This window comes from Opisthocomus hoazin, chromosome 16 (assembly GCF_030867145.1).
Source record: "Opisthocomus hoazin isolate bOpiHoa1 chromosome 16, bOpiHoa1.hap1, whole genome shotgun sequence".
Lineage (NCBI taxonomy): Eukaryota > Metazoa > Chordata > Aves > Opisthocomiformes > Opisthocomidae > Opisthocomus > Opisthocomus hoazin.
Genome location: NC_134429.1, coordinates 21,056,990 through 21,081,332, shown reverse-complemented (window position 1 = coordinate 21,081,332; position 24,343 = coordinate 21,056,990). Strand labels below are relative to the sequence as shown.

The 24,343-nt window shown below is 55.9% G+C and overlaps 1 protein-coding gene across 1 annotated transcript in view; it reads left to right on the top strand.

The window, feature by feature from the left end:
- The first annotated feature begins 1,063 nt into the window (after positions 1 to 1,063).
- The window catches only part of MEGF6 (multiple EGF like domains 6), a 99,009-nt gene continuing 75,729 nt past the window's right edge, over positions 1,064 to 24,343 (top strand). The window contains exons 1-5 of the mRNA XM_075437289.1: positions 1,064 to 1,159; positions 1,275 to 1,424; positions 1,531 to 1,781; positions 6,560 to 6,669; positions 17,932 to 18,036. Coding sequence (XP_075293404.1) covers positions 1,064 to 1,159; positions 1,275 to 1,424; positions 1,531 to 1,781; positions 6,560 to 6,669; positions 17,932 to 18,036 — 712 coding nt within the window. The remainder of the gene's footprint in view (positions 1,160 to 1,274; positions 1,425 to 1,530; positions 1,782 to 6,559; positions 6,670 to 17,931; positions 18,037 to 24,343) is intronic.

Sequence of the window (24,343 nt, the reverse complement as noted above, 5' to 3'; positions counted from 1 at the left end):
GGGTTCCCCCCCGCCGCCCCTCGGACGCGCAGCCCGCTCGGAGGCGAGGCGCCTGCCGGCTGGCAGCGAGGGGCTGGGGGGGGGATGCCGCTCTCGGCGTCGGCTGGCGGCTCTCTGTGCGTGGAGACGCTCGGAGCTCGGACGGCTTCGCTGGCGGCCGCCGTCAGCGCCGGGCACCGCTGTGCTGGTGAAGCGGTGGGTGCAGAGCTGCGCCAGCCATGCAGCTCGGCGGTGGCCGCGTCTGGGGGTGAGGAGAGGGGGGCTTGGAGCGAAGCTGGACGGGAAGGAGCCGTGCCCTTAGCCCCAAAGGCACTGCCCGGCTTGCGGGAGCAGCGGCGCGGTCGAGCGTCCTGCGCGGTCAGATGCCGGCTGCGAGCGCTCTGCTGCGCCACGTCCAAATGGTTCAGGGTGACTTCTGTATAGAAGGTATTTTTGTGAAAACTCTCGGTCCCTTTTGCAGAATTGGAGGCAACAGAAGCGGTCCCAGACAGCTCATAACTTACTGAGTCAGGGACAGATGTTCCCTCTTCATTCTTAGTTAAAACTACTGACTCGTGTTTGGCGAAGGAGAGTTAGGATTAGAAAAGAAATAAAGTGCAAATGGTGTTTTCCTCATTTTCTTACTCACCTTATTATATATGTTCACTTTATTTACTGGAATTAGTCTTGCAGCCCGTAGCTCTGAATGAGGGAGAAATCATCTAAGACAGCAAACGGAATTCTGATTTAAAGCAGTATTGATAAAATTACATATCATCTCTAGTGGCAGAATGATTTCTTGCCCCAAGCACTGTCGGAAGATGCAGCTATCATTGGCGTTTGCAGTGGCAATAGTCATGAAAATGATCCCCCAGGTGCAAAGAGAGCAGATGTGTTCCCGTGTTAATGGAGGGTGGGCAGAAGGGACGCACTGGGAAGGATTGTGTGGTAGCAGGCTGCTGCCTCTGCTGCGATGCGTCCTCTCTGCGGGAAGGCGAAAAATTAGCCTGAATGTGTCAGTGGAAAAGTAATAGCTGCGCTTTTCAGGTGGGCTGTAGAGTGTCCCGGGACCTAGAGGTACGAAATGCCGGCAGCGTCCCCCCCTGCCTGCAGCCTGCTCTGTCGCAGTGCTGTGAACCCGCGTCGCTGTCGCCGTGCCCGAGCTCGCCGCGGGCTGCAGGTCGGAGGCGCGAGGAGGGGGCTCAGGACGGAGCAGCGCGGGGTTACCCAGCCTGTCCCCTCTCTGCGTGGCGATTTTCCATCTATAAATGCGGGTTGTGGTGTTCGCCTCGTAGTTCTCCAGCGCTTCGCTGGCTCGGGAGGGCCTGACGACACGTGTCGGAGCAGCAGCCGGATTCTTGCGCTGTCTGCTGTGCCGGTGCCACGCTGGGAACGCGCTGCCTGTTTGTGAGAGCACCAGACCCCGGCGTTGTGGGGGAAGGCGGGTGGGCTGCGCTTGACAGCTGCCTGTGGCTGGCTGACCTGGCAGATCGCTTTGCCCTGCACCAATTTAATTAATCAGGGAGTTTAAAAATACTGTGTGTTGCGTAGATCTTCCTGCTGCCTGTGAGGAAGCGGAGCTGCCCGTGGCTGCAGCGTGGAAGCACCGCGCTCCCCTCGCGGCAGCGTCCAGACCCCCGCACCCCTCCTCTGCTTCCCTCCGCCAGGCCAAACGTCTGCGCCGAGCGGGAGCTGGCGATCGTGGGGCACCGGCAGCCATGCGTCCAGGCCTTCACCCGCACCGTCAAAGTCTGGAAGCAGGACTGCGGAGGACGGCGGTGGTGCACGGGCTACGAGCGGAGGTACGTGTGCTTCCTCCGGGCTTGGCTCGCTCCCTGCGCGCGGAGAATGGATCCCTTCTCCCCAGCAGCAGCGGGGAAGCGAGCTGCTTGCTCCGTTTCAGAGGGCAGAGCCCGTTGCGCCGGTGGGACCTCAGCAGAGGGGGTGAGCCAGCGTGCCCATCCTGCTGCCCCGGCTGCGGTCGGGCGCTGGAGACAGTCCCCGTCACTGCTCGGTGCCCGCCGGGGAGCCTCGGTGACCGGGCAGCGGGGCTGGGGCTCTCCGGGGAGAGGGGAAAGGACTTGGTACCGGGCTTCAGTGGGGCTGGCATCGAGGAAACGGAGCAGTTCGTGTAGGGGTCGATGCAACGGAGAGCTACGTGCGGGGAGAGATGTGGCTCTGAACCCGCCAGTGAGCTGTAAATAGCAGAGTGCTTTCAGTGGATGTTTTTCTTGGCTGAAACCGAGAGACTATGAGAAATTTTGTAAACCCTGTGTGCGTGTAGCTGGAGGGGCTCCTGACCCTGCCTGGCAGTCTGTGGCACTGACCATCTTGAAGCTGTTGAGGAGTTCCTGGAGCCGCTGTTCTGCGGCAGCCTCGTCGCTGTGCTTAGCCGCTCCCGGCGTTCCGACGGTGTCCGGCGTCTGTCCCCTCCGGTCACGCTGTGTTAATGAAGCGGCTTCAGCGCATCACGTGCGTTGCTCCTGTATCCCTCGATGTCTCCGCTTCAGAGCCGAGGCGTCTCCGTGCCTCTGTGGATTTACAGAGCTGAAGGCAGTAGCTGGGTCCCGGTGAGGTTCATTGCGCAGCTCGGCCGAGGTGGGCTTGGACGTGTGAGAAAGGAGCCTGAACGTACTCCACGCGGAAAACCGCCGCGGTGGCTCAGCTGACCGGGGCGAGCCTCGCGTCGCCGGCCGGGCTTCGCTGGGAGCGGGGAAACAAGCAGGGGCGATTTGTAGGGGGAGGACTATGGCCACGTGCAGCAGCGCAGGTAACGCGCTCTGTATCCACGCAGCAGCCAAACTACGCCGTGCCCGAGCTGCGTCTGCGCTCCGGCTGCTTCTCCGGGCTCATGAGGCGGTTACAAGCCTCTACAAAATAACGACGGTAGCAGTAGTTTCAAAGCAGCATCTTGGACTAGAGACAGCTTTAAAGTCTTGACTTTAGGAATTCCTCCTAACCTGTAATTGCCAGTAATTATCTCGGTGATGATATCTCTGTGGTGATGATAAAGGAGCAAACAGAGTCCGTCTTTTGACTGTGTTTTAGGAGGGGACTCTGAGATGATAGGTGCCCTGCCGGCCTCTACTTTCAAAGGCTGGGGACTCTGCAGACCCAGCTGTCCCTGTGGTTCTTTAATGTGCGTTTCTGGCATTGTAAATCAAGGAACTGAAGTGAAAAAACCTTCTGTCATGCTTCATTATAAATGTCAGAACAGCCTGGTGCTAAAACTCTGTTCCTGGTGAAGACAGGCAGGTGAAGCCTAGGGGTGCTGCGAGGGGTTTCACCCGGGGGGCTTTAAAAGCGAGTACAGTAGAGGGGCCATCGGCAAAGCTTTCCCCAGGCAGGATTCTGTCCCGTATCCCCTGACTCTAAACTTTGTTTGGGAGTTGCCATCGCAGCAGGCTTATTCCAGTAGATGGAGGATCCCCTGCCAAGCTCCCTTGTGCCGAGCGACCGAGGGCAGCGGGGCGCGCGGTTTCGGCGTTCGCAGGGATGCTGCGCGGCCGCGGTCTCGCCCGCTGGAGCGGCTCCGGTTGGACCCGGCTGCGGCAGCGCGGGGCTCGGGAAGGGCAGTAACAGCTTCAGGGTCTGACACGCGCAGGGCTGGCCTGAAATTGGCCTCGGTGCCTCTGAGCTCATGGACGTGACTAGGAGAATCCAGCGTCTGCTCTTCCCTTCCCCGGCACACGGCTGGGCGCTGCCGCCTGCGAGGAGCAGCCGGCTGCGGGGGCTCCAGCCCTGGGTTCATCACCGTTAGCCGATTTCCTAAAATTCCCGGGCACGCCTGGGCTTCTGCAGACCCTGCTACAGCCCCATCATTTTGCCTGAGCGCTGAGCGCGATTGCGAGCGTGGCTGGGGACTTTGGGGTGGGTCAGAGCCCGCGGCAAGCCCGGGACGGGGGGCAGCGGAGAGGGCAGTTGTCTGCTGAGTTCGTGCGTTCCAAAACCAGGTTTGTTTTCGTAAGAGTCGTCTCTGTGCCGAGAGCACGGGGTTGTAACGCTTCCTAAAAATCCGAACCAGCCTTGCTCGGCACCCCCGGGACGCGGGCCCTGCCTGCTCAGAGGGCCGGCGGCTGCTCCTCAGCAGATGGACCGAGCATCCGCTGCGCTGCGCGTGGTAAAGTGATGGCTTTTACTACTGGTTGTGTAACTTTCCCGAACTGGGTGACAACAGAAGGTAGCTTTGCTCAGCCCTCGGTAACGGAGCTCGGAGGAATGACGGCGCTGTCCCGGAGGGGCTGGAAGCGGATTTTCCAGCAGCAGGACACAGCAGGGTTTTTAAGCCTGCGTTCCATTAGTTCTGGCTCATTCAACATTTTCTGTGCCAGGGACTCCTTAAAACACAAAAGCAAGCAGAAACATTGAAGATAAAGTATCTCCTGTGCGGTTCTTTCCAGCCTGCAGCATCCAGATAGCCAGAGGCAACTGGGGCTGTCCAAATATTTGTGTCTCCCTGCAAACCCCCTCGGGCTGACTGAAGGAGCTGAAGCCTCTGACAGAGCCCACCAGGGCTCGTGGGGTGGGGGGGTTCAGGGTGCTGCTGGGGCAGAAGGGTTCGTCCTGAGCTGCCTGACCCTCCTACTTCTCGGAATGGCTTTCTGAGCTTGGGCAGATGGCGAGGCTGCTCGCTGCCGTCCAGCCCTGCGCGTTTCGGATGGAGAGGACGGCGTTTCCCAGCGCGGCCGTGCCGTGGGTGCTGTTGGGTTTGCACCCGCCCGCACCTGTCGCATCCTCCCGGGCTTCCTAACGCGCCCTGCCCACCGCGTTACGGTCCTGGGCTGGGGCTGGCTCCGACGCCGAGGGGATCCCCATGGATCTGCGCCCGACTGCAAGCTGCTCTGCTGCCCTGGTGACTGCAAAGCGCTTTCTCAGCTGCTTCTGCAGCACGAGCATTTCCTTCATAATTTGTTAACAGCTCGTACAAAAAAATCGGTGTCTGCTTTTATTTTTCTCAGCTGTGCTTCCATATGCTGGCTGGCACAGCAGAGCAGCCAAAGGTTTCCTTCATGGGAATCGATGGTTCACCGTTATTTAGTTTTATTTGTAGAAACATTCAGACAAAATCAAACAACTAGGCTGAGTTAGGGTAAATATTTTCAGCGGACAAGTACAGCACATCTGCTGTGCCAAGTATTTGTTGTTGTTTGTCTGATTTGTTTTGGTGGAGTAGTTTCATGTTCTGCCAAAGGAGCTCTTTAAAAATCAGCTTCAAAAGTTTTATCTGTGTTTCAATTTTCACACACACACAACATAAAATTTTTGGGGGAGAAAACGTGTTGCTTTTATTTATTTATGCTTCAGATCAATCCGTGCTTTGCTACCCCCACTCCCACCCTGGGAGTAGCTACTAGGAGTTGTGAAAGGGACCTGCAGCATCCCCTGCCCAGGTGGGGCTGCGGCCACTGTGTTGGGAGGGGGTCCCAGTGCCAAGTCCCGGTGCGGGGTCCCAGTGCCATGTCCCAGTGCCATGTCCCGGTGTGGCACTGGGCTGGAGAGGGCTCCGAGCCCTTTCTGGAGGGGGGTCCCAGTGCCATGTCCCGGTGTGGCACTGGGCTGGAGAGGGCTCCGAGCCCTTTCTGGAGGGGGGTCCCAGTGCCATGTCCCACTATGGCACTGGGCTGGAGAGGGCTCCGAGCTCTTTCTGGAGGGGGGTCCCAGTGCCATGTCCCGGTGTGGCACTGGGCTGGAGAGGGCTCCGAGCTCTTTCTGGAGGGGGGTCCCAGTGCCATGTCCCACTGTGGCACTGGGCTGGAGAGGGCTCCGAGCTCTTTCTGGAGGGGGGTCCCAGTGCCATGTCCCGGTGTGGCACTGGGCTGGAGAGGGCTCCGAGCTCTTTCTGGAGGGGGGTCCCAGTGCCATGTCCCACTGTGGCACTGGGCTGGAGAGGGCTCCGAGCCCTTTCTGGAGGGGGGTCCCAGTGCCATGTCCCACTGTGGCACTGGGCTGGAGAGGGCTCCGAGCCCTTTCTGGAGGGCCGGGGTGACGCGCGTGGCCGGGCCGGTGCTGGCTGTGCAGGGTCACTGCGGGCGCGGCGGAGGGAGAACCGAGGAGGCGAACGCCCTTTTCTTTCCGTCGCAGCGTCCGTTCTGCCCGCCTCGACCCGCGGGAGCCCGGCGATCTCGAAGGCAGCTGCGTGGAGAGCGTTTTGAGAAGCGTGAAATTCCCATCAGGATTCTGGTGGTTTGTTTAGCTCGCCAGCACCTTGGAGACACCTGCTCATCCTCACTAAGGCTGGAGGGAAATACCTGTTGTTCTTAAAATTTAAACTTCCTTTCTTAACAAGTAGTTTAAGAGAGGAGCACAGAGCTATGAAGTAGTTTAGAAAAGGAGAAAAGAGCCAGCAGTGTTATGAGGACCTGGATGCCCCAGTCTCTCGTGTTCCTGATCAGAGTAAATTAAGAAGTATTTTCTTAGCATCAGCGATCATTGCTAGACCAGGTGGAAAAAAGCATCAGCACATTTGAAAACCCAATTCCTCATTTTACTGACATCCATAGAGTTATAAATTCTGTTCTCTCCGGCTTCCTCGTTCCCAGGAGCGAGCGTTGCCCGGGTGCTCTCTCGTTTTGTGTTTCAGGACGGCGTACCGGACGGGCTACAGGCAGGCGTACGGCCTCGGGTACCGGACCGCGTCCAGGTGCTGCCCGGGATGGTCCCAGCGCGGAGGGGACGCCGGCTGCCTCCACCGTGAGTGTCGCGCAGCTCGGGTGCGATTCTGCGCGCGCTGCCCTCACGATTGGTTTTTTTGGCTCAGGGTGCTTTTTTCAAGTCCCGTGCCTGCCGTAAATGCTACAAAAATGTCTTTAAAAAGAACTGGGGTTTTGTGTTGTTGTTTGCTTCTGGGTTTTTTATACTTATTTGTTTTAACTGTGTGTCAGAAGGATTTTTCTCTGGCTCCCCAGGCAGCGCTGTGTGTTGCTTTCCGTTTCTGGAGAATGTCCTCACCGCAGCATGAAAGGGTTTTCAGAGTCGCATCCGTGTATCCAGTTGCCAAATGCTACTAAACATTTAAAATCAAGCCCAAACCAGTGTTTCGAATGCTGCCGTTGGCAGAAGCTCTGGAAAGCCCGAATCCAGGCCCTGAGTGGACTTTTCGTTATAAAAACCAGTGGTTGCTGTCTGTGTGGCTGGTGATGGCTGGGTGCTCTTACTCGGCGTCCGTGGAGGAGGTGGCCGGTGCCTCGTGACGCGCGGGCTGCGAAGCCGGGCTTCGCTGCGCTGCTCGGGGAATGCTGGCTGGCAGAGCGCGGCCGCTCCTCGGGGCGTGCTCCCCGGCCGTTCCCCGCTCCTCGCCCCGAGTAAGCGCGGGATCCCTTCATCCGCTCACGCGTGAAGGGATGCCACTCCTCAGCGCCTTTGGGAGGGCGTGTCGGGTGCTAATTCTGTTATTTTTAAGACTCGCTGAGCTTGAGGTGCCCCTGCCAGAGGTCAGAGATCTCCGCAGTCCTCCCCTTCGCCCGGGGGAGAGCGTTCGGGTGAGGACTGGTGGGGTCCGGCAAGGGAGGTCACAGCACCAGCCTCAGAGGAGAAGGCAAACCGCCGGCACGGGTGAAGCGACGGCCTCGTCACGTTTGCAGCAGGCACGCGGAGCTGGAGACTTTTGGGTTCTGGCTGGCTTTCCTCCCCTTTTATGTTCGCCCTGGTGTCACTCCCTGCAAAGCAGGCGTGGAAGTGTCTGCTTCCCAGCCGTGCGGGGAAGCTGCGCTGTGCATGCGAATTGGAAAGCGAGTCAGGCTAGGGACGTGTGAATACTCGTGTATAAGATGATTTTATGCTGTTACTGCAGAAGACAGAGGCAGCATTATCCTCGTGGGCCCCATATTCCTGCCTCCCCCCCAGGCTGCACTGCCTGGCATGGGAGGCAGACGCTGCGTAGCTCCCGGCTCCTTCCCCCCAACACTGCAGCCGCGGCCAGCTGGGGAAATGTTTAAATTAAACTTTGCTTTTGAGATGCTGAGAGCAAAGGAAAATCTTCTTTTGAATCAAACAAAGGTTTAGCGGAGCATATGTGTAGAAATAAATGTCCCCATCAAGGCAGCACTGCACACGCTCCCTGTGATATATTATTAATTCTCTGCCTAGCTGAATAACGGAGCTCTGATCTTTTCTGGATTAGACCGTGGAGGTGCACTCCTGCCCTCGCCATAGAAAAGCAGCTTTCTTGCAAGCAATAGGCAGGCGAACCAACAAAGCCTTTGGGATCTGACTGCCTCACCATCAAGGGCATGAAAGCCAGCCGTGTCCAGCTCCGTTGTAAAGGCAATTTTGGTCGTAACTGACCTACAGTACAGGAAGCCATCTCCCACAGCTAGTCATCTTTTGTTCTCTCAAGAGGCTGCCTATACCTTCCTTGTGCTTTGATGCTTGAAGCAAAGGTTTAAAAAAAAAAAAGGAAAAAAAGGTGTGTCTAGCAAGCTGATCTTTATTCTTCCTGTGCAAAAGCCTGAACGCAGGAGAGCAGCCCCACCGTGCCAGAGGAAACTCCGTGGGGGCCTAAGAACCCGCGGCCAGCGAGCGGAGAATGACCTCGGATGAACTCAGAAAAGTGCGTTCTGAAATGGTTTTTCCTGCCGAGGAAGTGAGTAATTCCATCCAGGAAGGAAGCGGAGAGCTGCTCAGGGCGCGCTCCTAACTGACCATCCCCGTCCTGGGGACCAGCGCTCGCAGCCTGGGCGATGGTCTTCGCTGGGCGGCTCGCGGCGGTCGGACAGGAACGGAAGAGGTCCAGCCCTTCTGGAGACAAGATACCTCCGCTCTCCTGTTTGGTTTCAAACTTGCTGCCGCTGTGACGGGCAAGCCGTTGGTGCTCACTTTCCGATCACGCGTAGGTCAGCAGTTCCTGTTGCTCTCTTTTAGCTGGGTCTTGCCTGCAGGTTTTCTGTGTGTTGTTCCCAAGAGTGGGAAAGCTAGTGGGTGTTTCGCAGCTGGGGTGTAAGCTGAAGAACAGGTTACAAAGCCCGTGCTTTTCCCTCGCTTCCATCCGTTAACCGCTGTGTTTCAAAGTGCGCTGAGGGTGACACGGTCAGTGTTTAGCAGGAAGGACACGAACGTGCAAACCAAGTGCCCCGTGCCGGGGCGTAGCGCTGGGCAGCTGCGGGTCCACTCCACAGCTCCGGAGGCTGCCCGGCCGTCCCGGCAGCGCTCAGCCGGCTCTCTGCGTTGGGCTGACCCCGAGCGTCTGAAACGGTACCCCTGTGACAGGCAGCTTGTGTGGGTTCGTCCCCTGCTTCGCAGCCCCTGGGGACGGCCAGCCCGGCTGCTCTCTGCGCAAGGAGAGCGACGTGAACGCTGAAAACTCAGCAGAAATTGCTGCCAAGCTGCTGGTGGGGTTTTGAGGTGGGGTGTGAGCGCTGGCCGGTGAGCGACTCGGGTGGGATGTGTGTGGTGCATCAGGGAGGGCCATGGCCGGCTTCAAACCACTTCTCGAGAAGTTTTGGCGTGGCAGGAGGGAGAAACCAGAACTTGAGAGCATCGCTGATGTGGTAGCGTGGAGCTGGTGCTTATGGCAGAGAGGGCTTAGTTTCCAGAGGCAGAGGTTGCCCAGACCTGGCATGAGCTCGCAAGGAAGCGTGTGCTGGATTCCCAGCTGTCCTGGGGAACCCTTCTGGTTTCTGTCTCGCTAAATCCTCCGTCCCGAGGAGCTCCAGCTTTCATTCTGCAGGGCTGTGACGAGTTTTCCTGCTGGTGGCCTGGGCCTTAGTACGAGCATGTTCTTCTAGACCAGAAGAGGCTGTAGGAAGGTCTGACAGGGGAAAGGAGTCAGTGACTATTAGTGAACTGCTGAGACAGGGAAACATAGCCAGGGCATTATATTTGTCAGAGGATTTTCTATTTCGTATATAGCAATCGCGAGGCAGCCTGCGTTCACTCTCTGCTAAAGGCGATGAAGCTATGCCAAAATGTGTCGACGGGGATTTGTGGCCCTTCCCATCTGCCTTCGGAGATCATTGATCGTCTTCCAGGGGTACCAAAGTGTGGGAGGCCATTGCTGTGGACGGTTTAATTAGAGCTGCTGGGCAGCGCGTGGTGGAATCACTCCGGGGAGGACACCTTCTCTCGCTCTCCCTTGGAGGCTGGCATCTCTTCAGCGCAGTGCTCTCTGCTCCAAATGCTGGACTGTTCATCACTTTTCCTTAAAAATTGTTAAAACCTGTGGTGGGTACTGGTTCAGTCGCGTTGTTTGGACTCCCAGAGCCTGCGCTGGGGCCTGGAAGAAGGGAGCTTGTCCCATTGTAGCCACCATGCCGAGCGTGCTCATTGCCTGGCTTGGTGGCTGTCTGTAGCCAAGAAAGAGTCGCGCTCCTCTTCCTCACGCACAGGTTTGTGCTCTGAGCACTTACAGGTGGGCAAACGGCCAGTACAGAGCTGCGAGGGCAGTGCTCGGTGCCTCGGAGTGCGTGGGCGCTGCTGGGAGCAGGCAGCTTGGGAAGAGACGGAGAATTTCATAGGAACACCCTGTAAAACGGCGCTGAGCCCAGCGGTCTGAAGGCTACTGGCTCCACAGAGACCTCATGGGTCTCAAAGAATATTTGATGTCTTAGTTCCTCTCCTGCTGCGCCGCTGGAAATCGTGGCAGCCATGCTACAACGGCTACAAGGATGATGAGGGGACTGGAACATCTCTGCTACGAGGAGAGGCTGAGGGAGCTGGGCTTGTTCAGCCTGAAGAAGAGAAGGCTGCGAGGGGACTTAATAAATGCTTATAAATATCTGCAGGGTGGGTGTCAGGAGGATGGGGCCAAGCTCTTTTCAGTGGTGCCCAGCGACAGGACAAGGGGCAATGGGCACAAACTGAGGCACAGGAAGTTCCGTCTGAACATGAGGAAGAACTTCTTCCTTCTGAGGGTGACGGAGCCCTGGCCCATGCTGCCCAGGGAGGCTGTGGAGTCTCCTTCTCTGGAGATATTCCAGCCCCGCCTGGACAAGATCCTGTGCAGCCTGCTCTGGGTGACCCTGCTTCAGCAGGGGGGTTGGACTAGATGACCCACAGAGGTCCCTTCCAACCCCTACTATTCTGTGATTCTGTGCTTGCTAATGGCACCCCTGGAGCTGTCAGATCTCACCTGGTAAGGGCAGGGTGCCTGGTTCCCTTCGGCCTCCTGCGCTCTGCCCCGTCTCTGCTGCTGGCAGCAGAAGTGTGAGGGCTCGCTGCCTTTCCGTTGCCCTCTGCCTTGGAGCATTCATCTGCTCAGTCGCGTCTGGGAAGGAAAAAGGTCAGAAGTCAAGGCACCCTCTGCATTTTTAGCATGGCATCAGGTTCTTTCCCTGCCCGATTACTGATAAGACTGACTTTCAGACTAAGCTTCTCAGGTTCAAGTGGCCTCTGAGATGCTGCTTCAGTTCCCCATGGGTTCGATGACGCAGTTAAAGCCCTTGCTGATTAGTTCGAGGGGCCTGCGTGCCTGGTAGTCCCCATGATCTCTGCTTTCAGCTCGAGATGTTGAAAAGCCGAGTCCCACCGAGTCTGCATGGAGGAGCTGGAGGTGAGCGGCAGACAGCGCGTCTCTGCGCTTGGGCCAGCCCCTGCTGCATCCAGAGACGACGCGATGAGGCAGGAGGGCACCAAGGAGAGCAATGAATATGGAAGAGGCTAAAGAGGAGACCGTTAGTAGAAGTTTTAGTACGTGATGACCTTGTCGTGGTTGAAATGTTGCCTGTGAACTGTGCAGGAGGTGCCAGTGCTCTGCCCCGACTGCACGCTCCTGCAGAGCACACGGGCTCTCTGCTCGGGCTGGGGCAGCAGCGAGGCCGCGTGGCCTTGGTCCAGACTGGGTCAGCAGCTGGGAGAGAGCCTGGCTGTGCTGCGGAGCGGGATGGAGATACCCGAGTCGGTTTTTAAAGAGCTGGCCCAAGGAAATGGGGCAGCCTAGGCGAGCACAGCCTGGCCAAGAAGCGGTTTAGCCGCCGTGCAGCTGTGTGACCTTCGGCTGCCCGGCACCGCGGTGCGGTTTGGTCTTTGGATGCCTCCATGGAGCTACTGGAGGAACTCGCCTGGAGCTGCGGGTCTGAAGCGTCAGCTGCCATCCCGAGCTGTCTTTATCTTCAGTTTTTATCCAGCCCTCGTTAGGATCACGCTTTGCTCTGATTTTTAGCTCAGGTAGAGGTAGAGCCTGGCCCTCGGTAAAGAAGGAGGACTAATGTTCGTTTGGCGGTGGGAGGAAGCATCGTTTGGTGGGAGGAAGCATCAGAGTCCGAGACACGATGAAAACCCCTCCGAGCATCCGCAAGGGCTGAGTCAAAAGCAGCTGAATTTTAATTGCCTCATTAAAAGAGAAACTTTTATTAGTCACAAATGGCCTATTAAAAGGTTCCAGAGTGAGCTACCCCGTGCTGAACCGCGCTTCTCCCTGCCAGCTCTGCTCAGCTGTCGCTCCCCATCCGGCGAGCGGGGCCGGCTGCCGCAGCCGTGCTGGGCTGCTGCTGGGCTCGCTCCGCAGCCACGGCCGAGCCCGGCTCGCCGCGTCGCCCGGACAAGCGCCGAGCCCGCATCGGGGGAGCAGCTCCGCTGTTTGCCGTGCAGGTTGGAAGGCTTGGCAGGAAACGTGTCCGGTTAACGAATTAATTCCCCTATTAGGCTGGCTTTCCTTTGTACATCCCCTCTTGGCTGCTGCGGGCTCATTGTTTTGTCAGCTGAGGGGCTCTGACCGAACTCCTGAACCTTTCGCCCCGGATCAAGCGTGGCAGTGGCTGAACTTCCAGCGTGCCCTCCCCGGGGACACCACCGCTGGGCACGCAGAGGGTGGCTGCGAGGTGCTTTGCTGAGCCCGCACCTCGTAGGGGAAACGCTCTCCTCCATCGCTCTCCTTTTAAATCAGCCTCTTGTCTCCGACTCCCCAAGAATCCCACCTTGCTAAATCCTGGCGAAAGGAAAGACGTGGTCTGGCCTTGCAAACAGAGGACGGCGCCGCTTTCTGTAATTTACCTTTTCTTTCCCGTTTCCCAGAACAGCGTTGTTGCCCTTTTCCCACATTTCCATCGCATTACGTTGCGTGGCTCCGAGCTGGGAGCTCGTCTGCGGCGGGCTGGAAGGCGCAGGGGAGGAGGAGACCCTCGGCCCCTCGGCCCGCGGGGCTGGGACGCGGGCTGCAACGACTGCCTCTCGGTGCGCCCGGCTGCAGCGGGGCAGGGGCTGTCCGGGTCACTCAGGAAATAACAGGAATAACCCCCGGGTCTGCTGACCCCTGATTTGCGTCGCTGCGATTGCTTCTGGTATTTTCCATCGCTGTGCTTTGGGCCTTGCCAAACAGGGGGCTGAGCACTGCCGGCAAACCGGGCATCAGGCAGCCGGGCTTGCAGGTGATGGATTCGGGGAAAACCAAACCACCTTCTCATGCAGTTTGGCCACTCAGTCAATTCTATCTGGTAGAGTTGTGGCCTGAGGGAAAGGGAGCAAGCAGAGGACAGCCCTTCTCGCAAGACCAGAGCCAGCGAAAACTTCAGCTGCAGCCCTGGGAAATCTTCTCGCACACGCGGAGATGGGAAGCGGCAACGAAGCGCTGGCTGCCCCGAGCTCCTGCTGCCTGGCGGCGCGGGAGGGCACGCACGGGGAAGCGCTGGCGGTCACCGGCGCCGCACGGCTCCGCTGAGCAGGGGGCTTGGGAAGGCGTTTCCCAAGCTCCAGAATTCTGCACCAGCAGGCCAGCACGGGATTGATACGGGGTGGCCACGGTCCCCAGGGATACGTGGCTATGAAAAGTGACTAAAACATTAGATCAGAAGATAACTGGCTTTCTGAAACAGCATTTCATCACTGTTTCATTAGTTTGGGTAGATGGGTATTTGGACTTCAATGCTACCTTTGTGTTACAAAATAGTCTTTTTTCTTTTTTTGGAGGGGGGATTTCAGATATCGTCAGGTCCTCAAAAGAGCCTGCATGGAGGATCAAGTATTTCGGCTTTAGTGCATCTAAGGTGCAAAGTTTGGGGAGCTTGGATGTCAGTGAGAAGGAGACTTGGAACGAGCTGAGGTTGTCACTCGGAGCCGGGGCTGGCTTGGCTGCAAGGGAGCTCCTGGGTCTGCCAGCCGTGCCTCAGAGCGGGCAGAGGTGGGAGAGCAAACGCCCTGAAAGTAGGTGCGTGGCTTTGTCTGGTAAGAGTGGGTGCTTTTACAGCAAGCATGCAGATTTGTAGCATGTCATATTCACCTAAACCTGCAGAAAGCCTTCTTCATCACTGCAGACCGGGTGGAAAGCGTTGTGTAGGATGGAGGAGAAATTAGGAAGTCGGTTGTGTTTCAGTAGGAAAAAACCAGAGCCATATTTGATATGTGGAGGATTCAAGGCTAGGAGGAGATCAGTGGGAAGCTTCACGATGTGGCCGTTAGATTTCCAGCTAGAGCAGGCTGTGAGGATTCATTACGGTAGGAGTGGTGTCCATACGTGAGAGCAGAGCACCCGGGGCTGGCTGCAGCGGGTTCAGCCCGGTGATTTGACTGTCGCTGAGCCCCAAACGAAGCGCCAAGTTGTCTCTCTCCAGATGCTCACCAGGACACTGACTATTTTGGGCAGCTTCACGCGAGCTGTCGACGAGCTTTGTGCAGCCGAGGAAACCTTTTGGCATTTAGGAGTTCTGAGGAGGTGAATCTGCAGGGCAATAACTACATCGGCTTCGTTACTTAGCGGGCAGGAGGCTGGAGGTGAGGGTGGGCAGAGAAGAGGGCTCTGTAACCCCTTGTGATTGCAGGGGATGCTCGTACCACCGCAGCGTGACTCCCACCAACGCCACTGCCCGCAGACCTGTAGCCAGGAGGGACGGAATTTCTCCAGGCGTGGCAAGCTGACGCCCACGAGCTTTGGGTTTCTTCTGAGCAGGTGGTACCTGCTCTTTCCCATCTCTGATTTTGTGTAGATGTCGTCAAGTTTCAAGTTATCTTTGAAAACGCGTTGGTAACGTTGCAAATTTCTCTTCTGGCGTGCACAAAATGTCCTGCCAACGTACCCCAAAATGCAAACCCCCTCCCTGAGCGGTTGCCACCTGTGATTGCTTTTTCTGCTGAATGCACAACTGGTGTTTTGGAGTAGGCACGGGATATTTTGTGCCAAGTATTTCAGAGCCAGTTTTGGAAGCCTGCGCAGGGTGCTTTTCCTCCCCAGTTATAATGAGACAAAAAGAAATGTGTACTCACAGGCCTGCTTTTTCTGTTACTAATTAGCTACAGCTTTAGCTGGAACGGGAAGAGGAACCTGGGGCTCCCAGCTTGCAAAGAGGAGGGAAAAGCTGCAGGCAGCGTGCGTGGGGAAACCTCAGTCCGGTGAGCGCGGTCGCCGCTGGTTTCTGGCCGTCCCGTCTCGTACGTGGGGTTGCAATTTAATCACAGGCTTTGTCTGTTCGGTCGGTCACTGCGAAGGTGCCATGTCATCGCTGGCCTCGAGCGGAGTATGGAGCCCTCTGGTCCGGGGCTGCTCCACTGGCCGGTGCCAGGACCGCGCGCTGCCCTCCGCGCCGGGCGCTCGCCGGTGTCTCCTGGGGACCATAGCCAGCGGTCGGCTCTCGGGCTGTGCCTGCTGGAGATGTATCTAATTCTCCAGCTTTTTCCTTAAAGCAGTCAGGGCATGCAGAACTGGCAGCCTTGCAGCTTGAGAAAAGAAAAAATGGCTTTTTCAGGCATTTTTATTTACTCATTTATTAATTTAGTCCGTCTGCGCTCAGGAGCCCAGGTAAGGTTGATGCAGGAGATGCTGCTGTGCTGTTTTCCCACGTAATGAGAATTCAGCCCGAGGGGTTGCAGACGTGGCGGGAGCGTGGCCAGGAGCACGCAGGGCTCTGAAGTCGGTCTGAAACATCTCGGGCTTTTCCTCTACAAAGCGAAATCCTTGCAAATGCTCTTTACCCTGACGCACGCAGTCTGGCTGTTTAAAAGGAAATGTGACTGCCGAAGTTCTGCGGAGAGGCCGGTTCTGGTATTATTCTGGAAAGTGCTTTTCCTGAGCGTGGGGGCCGGTTCTGGCCGTGGGTCTGCAGCGGGGTCGCTCGCTGCTTGTGATCAGCTCACAGACACCAGCAGCTCCGCTACCCCCGCGCGTGCCCTGGGAAGGGAATCGCCCCTAACTCTCCTAGCAGGGCAAAAACATGGCACTCCTTCTTCCCCCTGTCGTTGCCACTGAAGCCAAAGCCTTTGCTTCAGCAGAGGAGGCTTTCCCGAGGATGCCGTGCATGTTTGCAGGTTGCTGGGTCACTTCTGCTGGCCGGTCGCTGCGGTCGGCGGTGGTGCGGGGCAGCGGTCGGCGGTGGTGCGGGGCAGCGGTCGGCGGTGGTGCGGGGCAGCGGCCGGCTCCAGCCGGCACACGGCCCTCGATAAATCACGGTGTGAGCTCTGCTTGGCTCCGCCGGTGTTCATCTGCTCGCCTGCCTTCTGTGCTCTTTCTAGCAAATCCGCATTTCCGAGCCAACAGGTTTTGGATTGCCAGGTCTGCCTTTTGTAATTCCAGCTACTTGAAATAATTATGTTCTCTGGAGCCATCGACTGGATGGCTGGACACGAGGGCCCCTGGCACAGGTGGCCGTGACACAGTTGGCGCTTGCAGTGCATTCCTGCCTGGACCCTACGGCACTTTCTCACCGCTTCACGCAGGGGCTTGTCTGGGATTTTGTGTTCCAGAAGCTGCTGCTGTAACTGCGAGTCTTCGGCTGGAGGCTGTGCTTTTATACTGCGTGTTGGTGCTGCTTTTTGAGGCGTATCAATAAAGAGTTTGCTTTTTATATACTTATATACATCTATATATGTGTATATATATATATTTCCTGGGATGCGTGAGCGGCAACGCGCCGGTCCCCGCTGCCCGGGGCCGTTCGGGGTGGGCTGAGCTGGATCTCAGGGCAGGCGAGTGGGAGCTGCTGGGCCAGGCACGACCTCTGCATCTCTCGCGCCACGGAGACGGGTGAAGCTCTCTTTGCTCCCCGTTATCTGGTTTGCCATGGCTTTCCTGGAAAGTATTCCTACCCAGTCCCGCTGTTCTGGGAATTTGTTGCAGTTTGTTCAATGGAAGTGAAAAAGGAAAGAAAAAGAGAAGGCGCAGGAAAAAGAAAGAAAAGAGAAATTGGCTGTCAACACAGCTATGTCCAGATCAGCGAGTAGAGAGAAAAATTCATTGTCTGAATCTTTAAATGGACTTAAAAAGGAAGATGGGCGCTTGTTCTGCGTCCTTACACTTTGACAAAGCACAGCACACACGATGGCATCGCTTGTTAACAACATTTCTCCTTCTGAGATGAACGTTTTCTAGTGGGAAGTTTAAGATGTTGGCTGTGTTTCGTGAGTGATGAGAAATACGCATTTCACAGGAAAAACCCGTCCTTGCTTGTGGTTTCATTTAGGTGATTTGAAAAGGTGGATTTCGGAAGCCTAACTGAGCATTCTCTGTCTCTGTGCACGTTTTACCCTTCGCTTGGTGAGGACAGAGAAACGCGGCTGCCCAGGGCTGCTGGCAGCTCAGCTCTGTTCCACCCGCTCGGGAGCGGACGCCGCGTCTGGGCAGCCCCCGCTCCGGGACAGCTCTGCGACAGGCGGAAAGCGGCCGCTCGTGGCTCGTTCCTGGAAGATGCCTCCAATTTCAAAACGAATAACTTCTCTCTCTTGCCACTAGATCTGGTGTGACTCTGCACGAGTCATTTTCCTGACAATTTTGCCCACTTGTTGGCTGGAAAAGCGTTATTTCACCAACAGCCCTGCAGCTCTGCTGGTGTTTTCCTGGGAATTGTCACTTAGCCACACCAAGAAAAGCCCTTGGACACTGCCTGAGGTATTTTACTTGCTACCCCAAATCTTGAGAGACTCTGTGTACTGTTGGAGTTGCCAACTGAAGAAGAGTGGCCTTTCAAAAAGGGTTCAATGGTATTTTTATAATTCAAGCTTGCTACAGGGCTGCAGGAGCCTCATCAGTGATGGGTGTTTCTGAGTGCGTGCACAGCCCTTGTCGCGCTCTCAGGCGTTTTCTCTCCCTCCTCCTTGCAGCTGCCTGCAGTGATGGGGTTTGTTTCAACGGTGGGATCTGCGTGGAGGGGTCTGCGCAGCTCTGCCGTTGCCCCGCTGGCTTCCGAGGAGCTCGCTGTCAGTACGGTAAGCAGTCTTCTCAAGTTCTTCCTTCAGTTTGGAGTCAGAAGTGGAGGGGACAAAGAGCGAGGGATGCCCCAATATTTTTTTTCTCCTAGCCATTGTTTCATCTGCACAACTCCAACAATCTGCTCTCTACTTTCTTTGGCCGCTGTTTGTGATGCTTGGGGAGCTTGGCTGTTTGGAGAGGAAAGGCTTATCACGACTGGCTGTGAAACGTCGCTCCGTCCTGTACAATAGCTTTTATTCCTGGCTGCCAGCGGCAGAGGGGTTCGCTGGAATTGGAGAAGGAAGCTGATTAAAACTGGGTCAAACAAAGAAACCCTGGGGTCCCGGCCGGTGGAGTGAGGCTCAGCCATGGGGAGCGTGGCGGCGGGCTGCCGCAGCAGAAGGGAAGGTAGCTGAGCTCTGACTAGCTGGGTCAGGTATATCTTTGGCTATATATTTTCCTATGTTTGGTCATTTGGAGATGTTCTGATTTGGTAAGGTGATGGTCTATAGCAAACAGCTGCTATAAGCTGGGAGTGGTTGTCTGTGCCACATACACGGCAGGAGAAAATGTGCCTCGTGCTGGGGTAGAGAGAAGCGGCTGTCCCTTCCCTCTCACTGCAAAGTCTGCAAGGTACAGGGCAGTAAAAGTCACTCAAATTCTGGATTTATAACAGCAAATTAAATAATAAGATGGCTTTTTTTTTTTAACCATCCATAAGTGTGTATCCCTTCTACAGACAAGTGGCTCCTCGCCCTTCAGAAGTGGAGGTAAGTTCACAGATCTAGAGGAGCTGACAGCGGAACAGTCCTTGGCAGGAGCTGGGCTTTTCCCACCAGGAAGGGCTGGGGAGGAGAAACCCTCCAACCCCGGAGTCACCAGCAGAGAGGGCCGGCGGGTGGCCGTGCGGGTGAACCGGACCGGGGACAGCGAGTGTCTCAGCTCCGTGTCTGGGAGGGCGGGTGCCAGGTCTTGGCACTTCAGGAGGCACGCGGCCGCTGCTGAGCCAGCCGGCTCCTGCACAGTTTTCGTGGTTCGTCTGTTTTAAGGAACTTTAATTGTTGTTACAATGTCAATTTAGGAGTGCTTAAAAGGCCCTTACTTTGCATTTAGATAATAGCTATAAAAGAAAGGGATTCTACAAGCTGTAGATCGGCCAGACCCTCCCCGATGCTGTTGACTTAAGGCTCTGTTCGTTCCTTGCTCTTTCTTTAATCTGTGTCGTGAGCTGGAGGTGGAGCTGGGTTTGCTGCAGTCGGAGGCTTTCCCTGGACTCGTCGGGGGCAGTGGTTTGTGTCTGGTGGTTACGAGCCCCATGTTCCAGTGACAGCACGAGGTCTTGCTTGGGCAGAGAAGCAATTTCCATGGTGAGGAGAAAAAAGAGTGGCCTCAAGCCCAGGTGTAGGGGTCACGAGCCTGGCCGCTGCTCCGCTGCTGCAGGGCGTCCACACCAGAGCTGCTTCCACCAGCGCGGGCTCCCCTGGGCGAGAGCCGGCCCCTCGGGGCGCAGCCTGGGCAGGGAGCGGGCACGGACCCGTCCGACGCGGGGCACGGACCCCCGGAGCCTGCCCGAGAGGGTTCTGCTGGGTCCACGGGAGACGGGCGATGCCCAGCCGACGGAGCCGCCCGGCTCGCACCCGCTGGTCGCCCGCAGCTCCGCGGCTGGGGCCACACCAGCGGTTTAAATTCTGCACTTTAGGGGGAGGAGAAGAGAAAGCTGCTTGGTCGCAAAACCAACTGCCAGTTTGAGAAACCTACAGCAGAAGAGCAGTTTGAGAAACCTACAGCAGAAGGTTTTGCTCTTCTGCTGTAGGTTTCTCAAACAGCCACGCTGCAGGCACAGTAGTAACAGGAGTCCCAGTTCTCTACCCGCTCTGCCGCCTGCAGAAGCAGCAGGCTGCGGGTGCTCTCTCCTCCGAGCCCGAGGGAGCGGCACGCGGCCGATCCTCGGAGACGCGCCGGGTCCCGCGCTGCTGCTTGGCTTCGTCTTTGCGCACGTGAAGAAGGCGTTACGGGGTTCTCCGGGAAACAAACCGCCCCTAAATTGTCCCTGCAATTTTTTTGTCGTGGTTTCTCTTGCACAAATGAAGAAAATAAATGTTAGGTGCCTCCCTGCACAGAACCGGAGAGGTAAAAAGCATTTTCACGTTTGGAAATGCTTAGGAATTCCCGCAGCCATAATTGGTTGCAGCTTTGAAAATAAAGCGCACATTTCTGAGACCCCCCAATATTTTTTTAAAGGGGAAACGACTGCTTTATTTTGGAAAGGAGAAAAATACGCCTGCAGTTCCACTGACGTGACCCCCCCTTCGATGCTGGACTCGAAGCTGGTGCTCTGGGTCCGAAGGGGTCAGCCCGTGGCCGGCTGCAGCTCAGCGTTGGCGTTGCTGCCCTGCAGCCCGCTCGGCAGCGCCGGCGGCGGAGCAGGACGGCCGTGGTCTGGGTCATCTTAATTTCTTATTGACTGCTGTAAATGATTTTTCTTGGTAAATACTTTTTTTTGGACAAATTTCTGGTGGAAACCTAATTGTCTGGATTCTCGTCTTCTCTTTCAGTGTTAGCAGTGCTCTGGGTGGGTAACTTCCGCGCCGGTCAGTCAGCATCTGTGCCGGATTGTAAGGATAGGTGGGAAGCTGGAGGCTGCTTCAGCGGAGACAGCTTTGGGGAAAGACACACAGTGATTAATTAGTGAGCTATATTTTCTCATCTGTCACCTATAAAAGAAGCTATCCTGGTATTTGAGATGATGGCACCTTCTTGAGAAATCGTTCCCCGAAATGGAGCTGCGTAGCACCGACGGGGATGGAGCTGGTCGTGGGCCGGAAGGCTGCCGGTGGGGCGGCTTCGGGAAAGCAGCGCGAGAATAACCCCGAGGGAGCGCAGTTGCTCCACGGCGATATTCCACGGTGCCCTTTGCCTTCCGGAAATCTCCGTGTCTGATCTTAATGCTATCATTTTTGCTTTTCTGGAAAGAAACACCGGCGTGTTTGTGTTAAAGGCAGGACGCGCTCTGCCCTGGCCAGACTCCTATCCCACCTTTCAGCGTGGGATATTTTCACTGGCCAGCCCGGAGCAGCAGCCGTCCCGTGTTTACCCTGGCTGGAAAGCAGGCGCTGCCCAGTCAGCCTGGCTTCCACGGGTGCGATGCTGCCCTTCCTGCTCTCCTGAGCTGCTGAAACATCTGAGCGCTCTCCGTCTGCGCTGCATCATCCCCCTGGGAAGGCAGACCTCTCCACGGGGCCGCACGAGCCCGTGCGGGGAGGTCTGCGGTACGTCTTGTTGACGCTGACTAGACTTTGCTGAGGGAGAGAGAATAATGGTGAGCTAAAATACCAAGGGTGACTGCTTCGGTAGCTTAAAATAGTCTCTTTTTTTTCCCCTCTCTATGCAGCTGCAAATCAGTATCATGATCATTTAAATACTGTACTTCCAGTCCTGTATGCATAACGAAGAAGGTAGTCATAGCATTGTTTTTTCTTTTTAATAAGGAAAAATTGTATAGAAATTTAATGCTACTATGATCTACAAAGTAACAGGGAGGTGGGAAAGAAAGATGAGGAAGTTGTAAGTTCCCTACCAAAGTCTACCTGCAGATTTAAGAGAAACAGACCAGGAGAAAAACTTTAATACTATATCAGACTTAAGATAAATAATTGAAGAAAAACATTGAAAAAAAAAAAAATCTGAAAAAAAAATTGAAAATAAAAAAAATCTGAAACCCGTCTGGGTTTTCAGCGCCTTTTCTGTTGCTTCTTGCATCTCGGTGGCTTTTTGATCTTTCAAGGTGCTGTCAGGGTGGAGATTTACCTTCTTTCTTTCCCCTCCGCAGCGGGGCATCGCCGACCTGCTGTAAGCGGGGCTCTGCTGGCGCGGCCAGCCAGCGGGAGAGGTTGAGCTGAGCGATGGTCGTGGCTGTAGTGACTGCCGAGGCCGTTCCTGAACCGAGGAAGCAGCTGGGGTGTCCCGAACTCCTTCGTCATCGTCCGTGTCTGGTAGATGAAAGGGTTGTAAATGGCGTGTTTGAGGTTCGGTCTGGGCTGAGACTCGCCTTAGGAGCTCCCTTCTCTGAGCTTGGGCGTAAATGCCCTTTCCGTAGAGGGCTGGTTGCTGGGAGGGAGGGGGTGTCGGGAAGCCTGGGCTCTGCTCCAACCTGCCCTGCCTTCCCGGGGCATCTCGGACCACCAGCTCGGGGTGCCCCGGTGACCGCGGCGGAGCGGCTCCCGGGACCGGCGCGCTGCGGGCTGGCGCGTTCGTGGCGGGGACCCTCCGTCCGCGGGACGGGGAGCGCGAGGGCTGCCGGTGTTCGCATCTCCTGCCGTAAATCAGCTGCTTGGCTTCAGCCTTGGCTTACTGAAAACTTCACGGCGGAGCGGATCGTTTCAGCAACACCCCGGCTTTGGGGGCTCTTGTGGGGGAACTTTGCCGTGCTGAGGGGACGGGACCCTTCCTAATTAGCCCGGCTGCGTCTTGAAGGCTCGGCCAGACCAAATCTTCTTTAGCTTTGCACAAAGGAGAGGTCAACTGTGAGCAAGCAGGCGGTGATTAGTGTCTGCTTTGGCAAGGCCAGCTGAAATGGCTTTGTCCCTGCTCCAGGAGACCATTACTGTCTCTGTCTTTTATAGCACTGCCCTCCTTCACACGAGCGTTTGACGTGCCCTCGGTGTTGTTTGACTGACTAATGACCCGATTTCTGCCGCCGGTCTCTTCGAGCTGTTCAGTTGGAAGCCTTTGCTGTGCGTTAGGGCATGGGCTGCTTGGGCAGAGGGGTGGGAGAGAGGGGATTGCTGCAGCCCTCGGGCTGGAGGTGGTTTTCAGAGAGAAACCCGGGACTGCAAAGCACTCAAAGGCATTGAAGTCAAAATTGGGAAGGTTTTGTCTTTGGAATCAAAGGATCCAGGAGCCAGAGGCGTCTTTCCGAGATCAAAAGGCACCCCGGGTGAGTGTGCACGTGTGATAACGCTTGCTGGGACTCGGGTGACTTCCCTGCTCCACGGGGACCCCGGTGCCGATTTCAGAATGACAGCAGCAAGATATTGCGTTCGATGTTTCATGGGTTTACAGTTCACAGGGCCGATTTAAAATCCGTTTGTAGGACTAAATAGCAGCAATTGTTCTTCAGCTGTCAGTTTATTGGAGAGAATCCACTGTCAGTAATACCAGGGCGAAATTAGCAGAGCATTTCCCCTCCAACAGCCAAGAAATCCAAATACTTTTGTTTACAAACAGCCTCCTGATTCAACGGTTTGGCCGTCTGCTGGGGACGGGAGCAGAGCCTGAGCTGCTCAGGTCCGCAGCGTTGCCGTGCAGCTCTGCCTGCCGGGATTTTCTCCTTTTGGCTCAGGAAGGCAGTGGAACAAGGGCGGCTTGTGCAGAGCTCGGCTTCGTCCCCCGCTATCTGCTTGTCCATCAGCCAAGCGTGAGGTATTCAGTCGCTGGCAAACAGGTAGCGCTGAGCTCTTTGAAAAAGTTAGTGAGAGGAAACAAGCCAAGGCTATGTAGGGGTTTATTCAGTTAAAAAAAAAAAAAAAGTTCTGTGAAGTGAGTTTTGAAGAGAAGGGGAAATGTGCTGAAGCGGGGGAACGGCTGGGCTTGTCCCTGCGAAGCAATTTCCTCGCCCTTCCACCCGTAGGGTGTGCTGGGGTCCAGCGCCCTTCACCGAGACAACGCGGCGCTCATCGTCAGCTGCCTGGCACGACCTCGGTTTTACAAATCTGGCCATAAATGCAGGGCAATTACTCTATGAATAACTTCATAGTTCATATGATTTGAGTTTCTAAAGGTTAACTGGAGTACAGCAAAGAGCCTTTTGGACGTATGCTATCGCATTTAAAGTCGTCCAGCTTCATGGATGAGTGATGGAGCATACGCACAGGCAAAAATATTACTGACACATTTGTTTAAAGGAACATGATAGAGGGTGAAAAAGAGCTGCGATTTTAAGAGACTCAAATCTTTAAAGGCTTTAGTGAATTCAAAATATGCCTTTCTTTGTTCTTTTCAAGCTTTCCTTGGGTTGAACTCAAGAATTAAGGATTTCATTGTCATTTAAAAGAGGTGATTATATTGGGTGACAGAAAATACATGGCTCAAGTCCTTGAGATGAGCTGTAGCCCTCTGCTTGGATTTTGGCAAAGAAACGAGAGAGGAATCCCTTCGCTGACATTGCACTGGTTTGAAATATTCCTACAGATCTGCACTGTTCCTCGCGTTAAGGTCTGTCGGTGGTGAGAAAAGCTTGGAGGGAAACTGCTGGTTGTGCCAGCTGGAGAAGAGCAAATCTACGCTTTGTTTTGAGGGATTCGTACCTTGGGCCTAGTCGTGTGA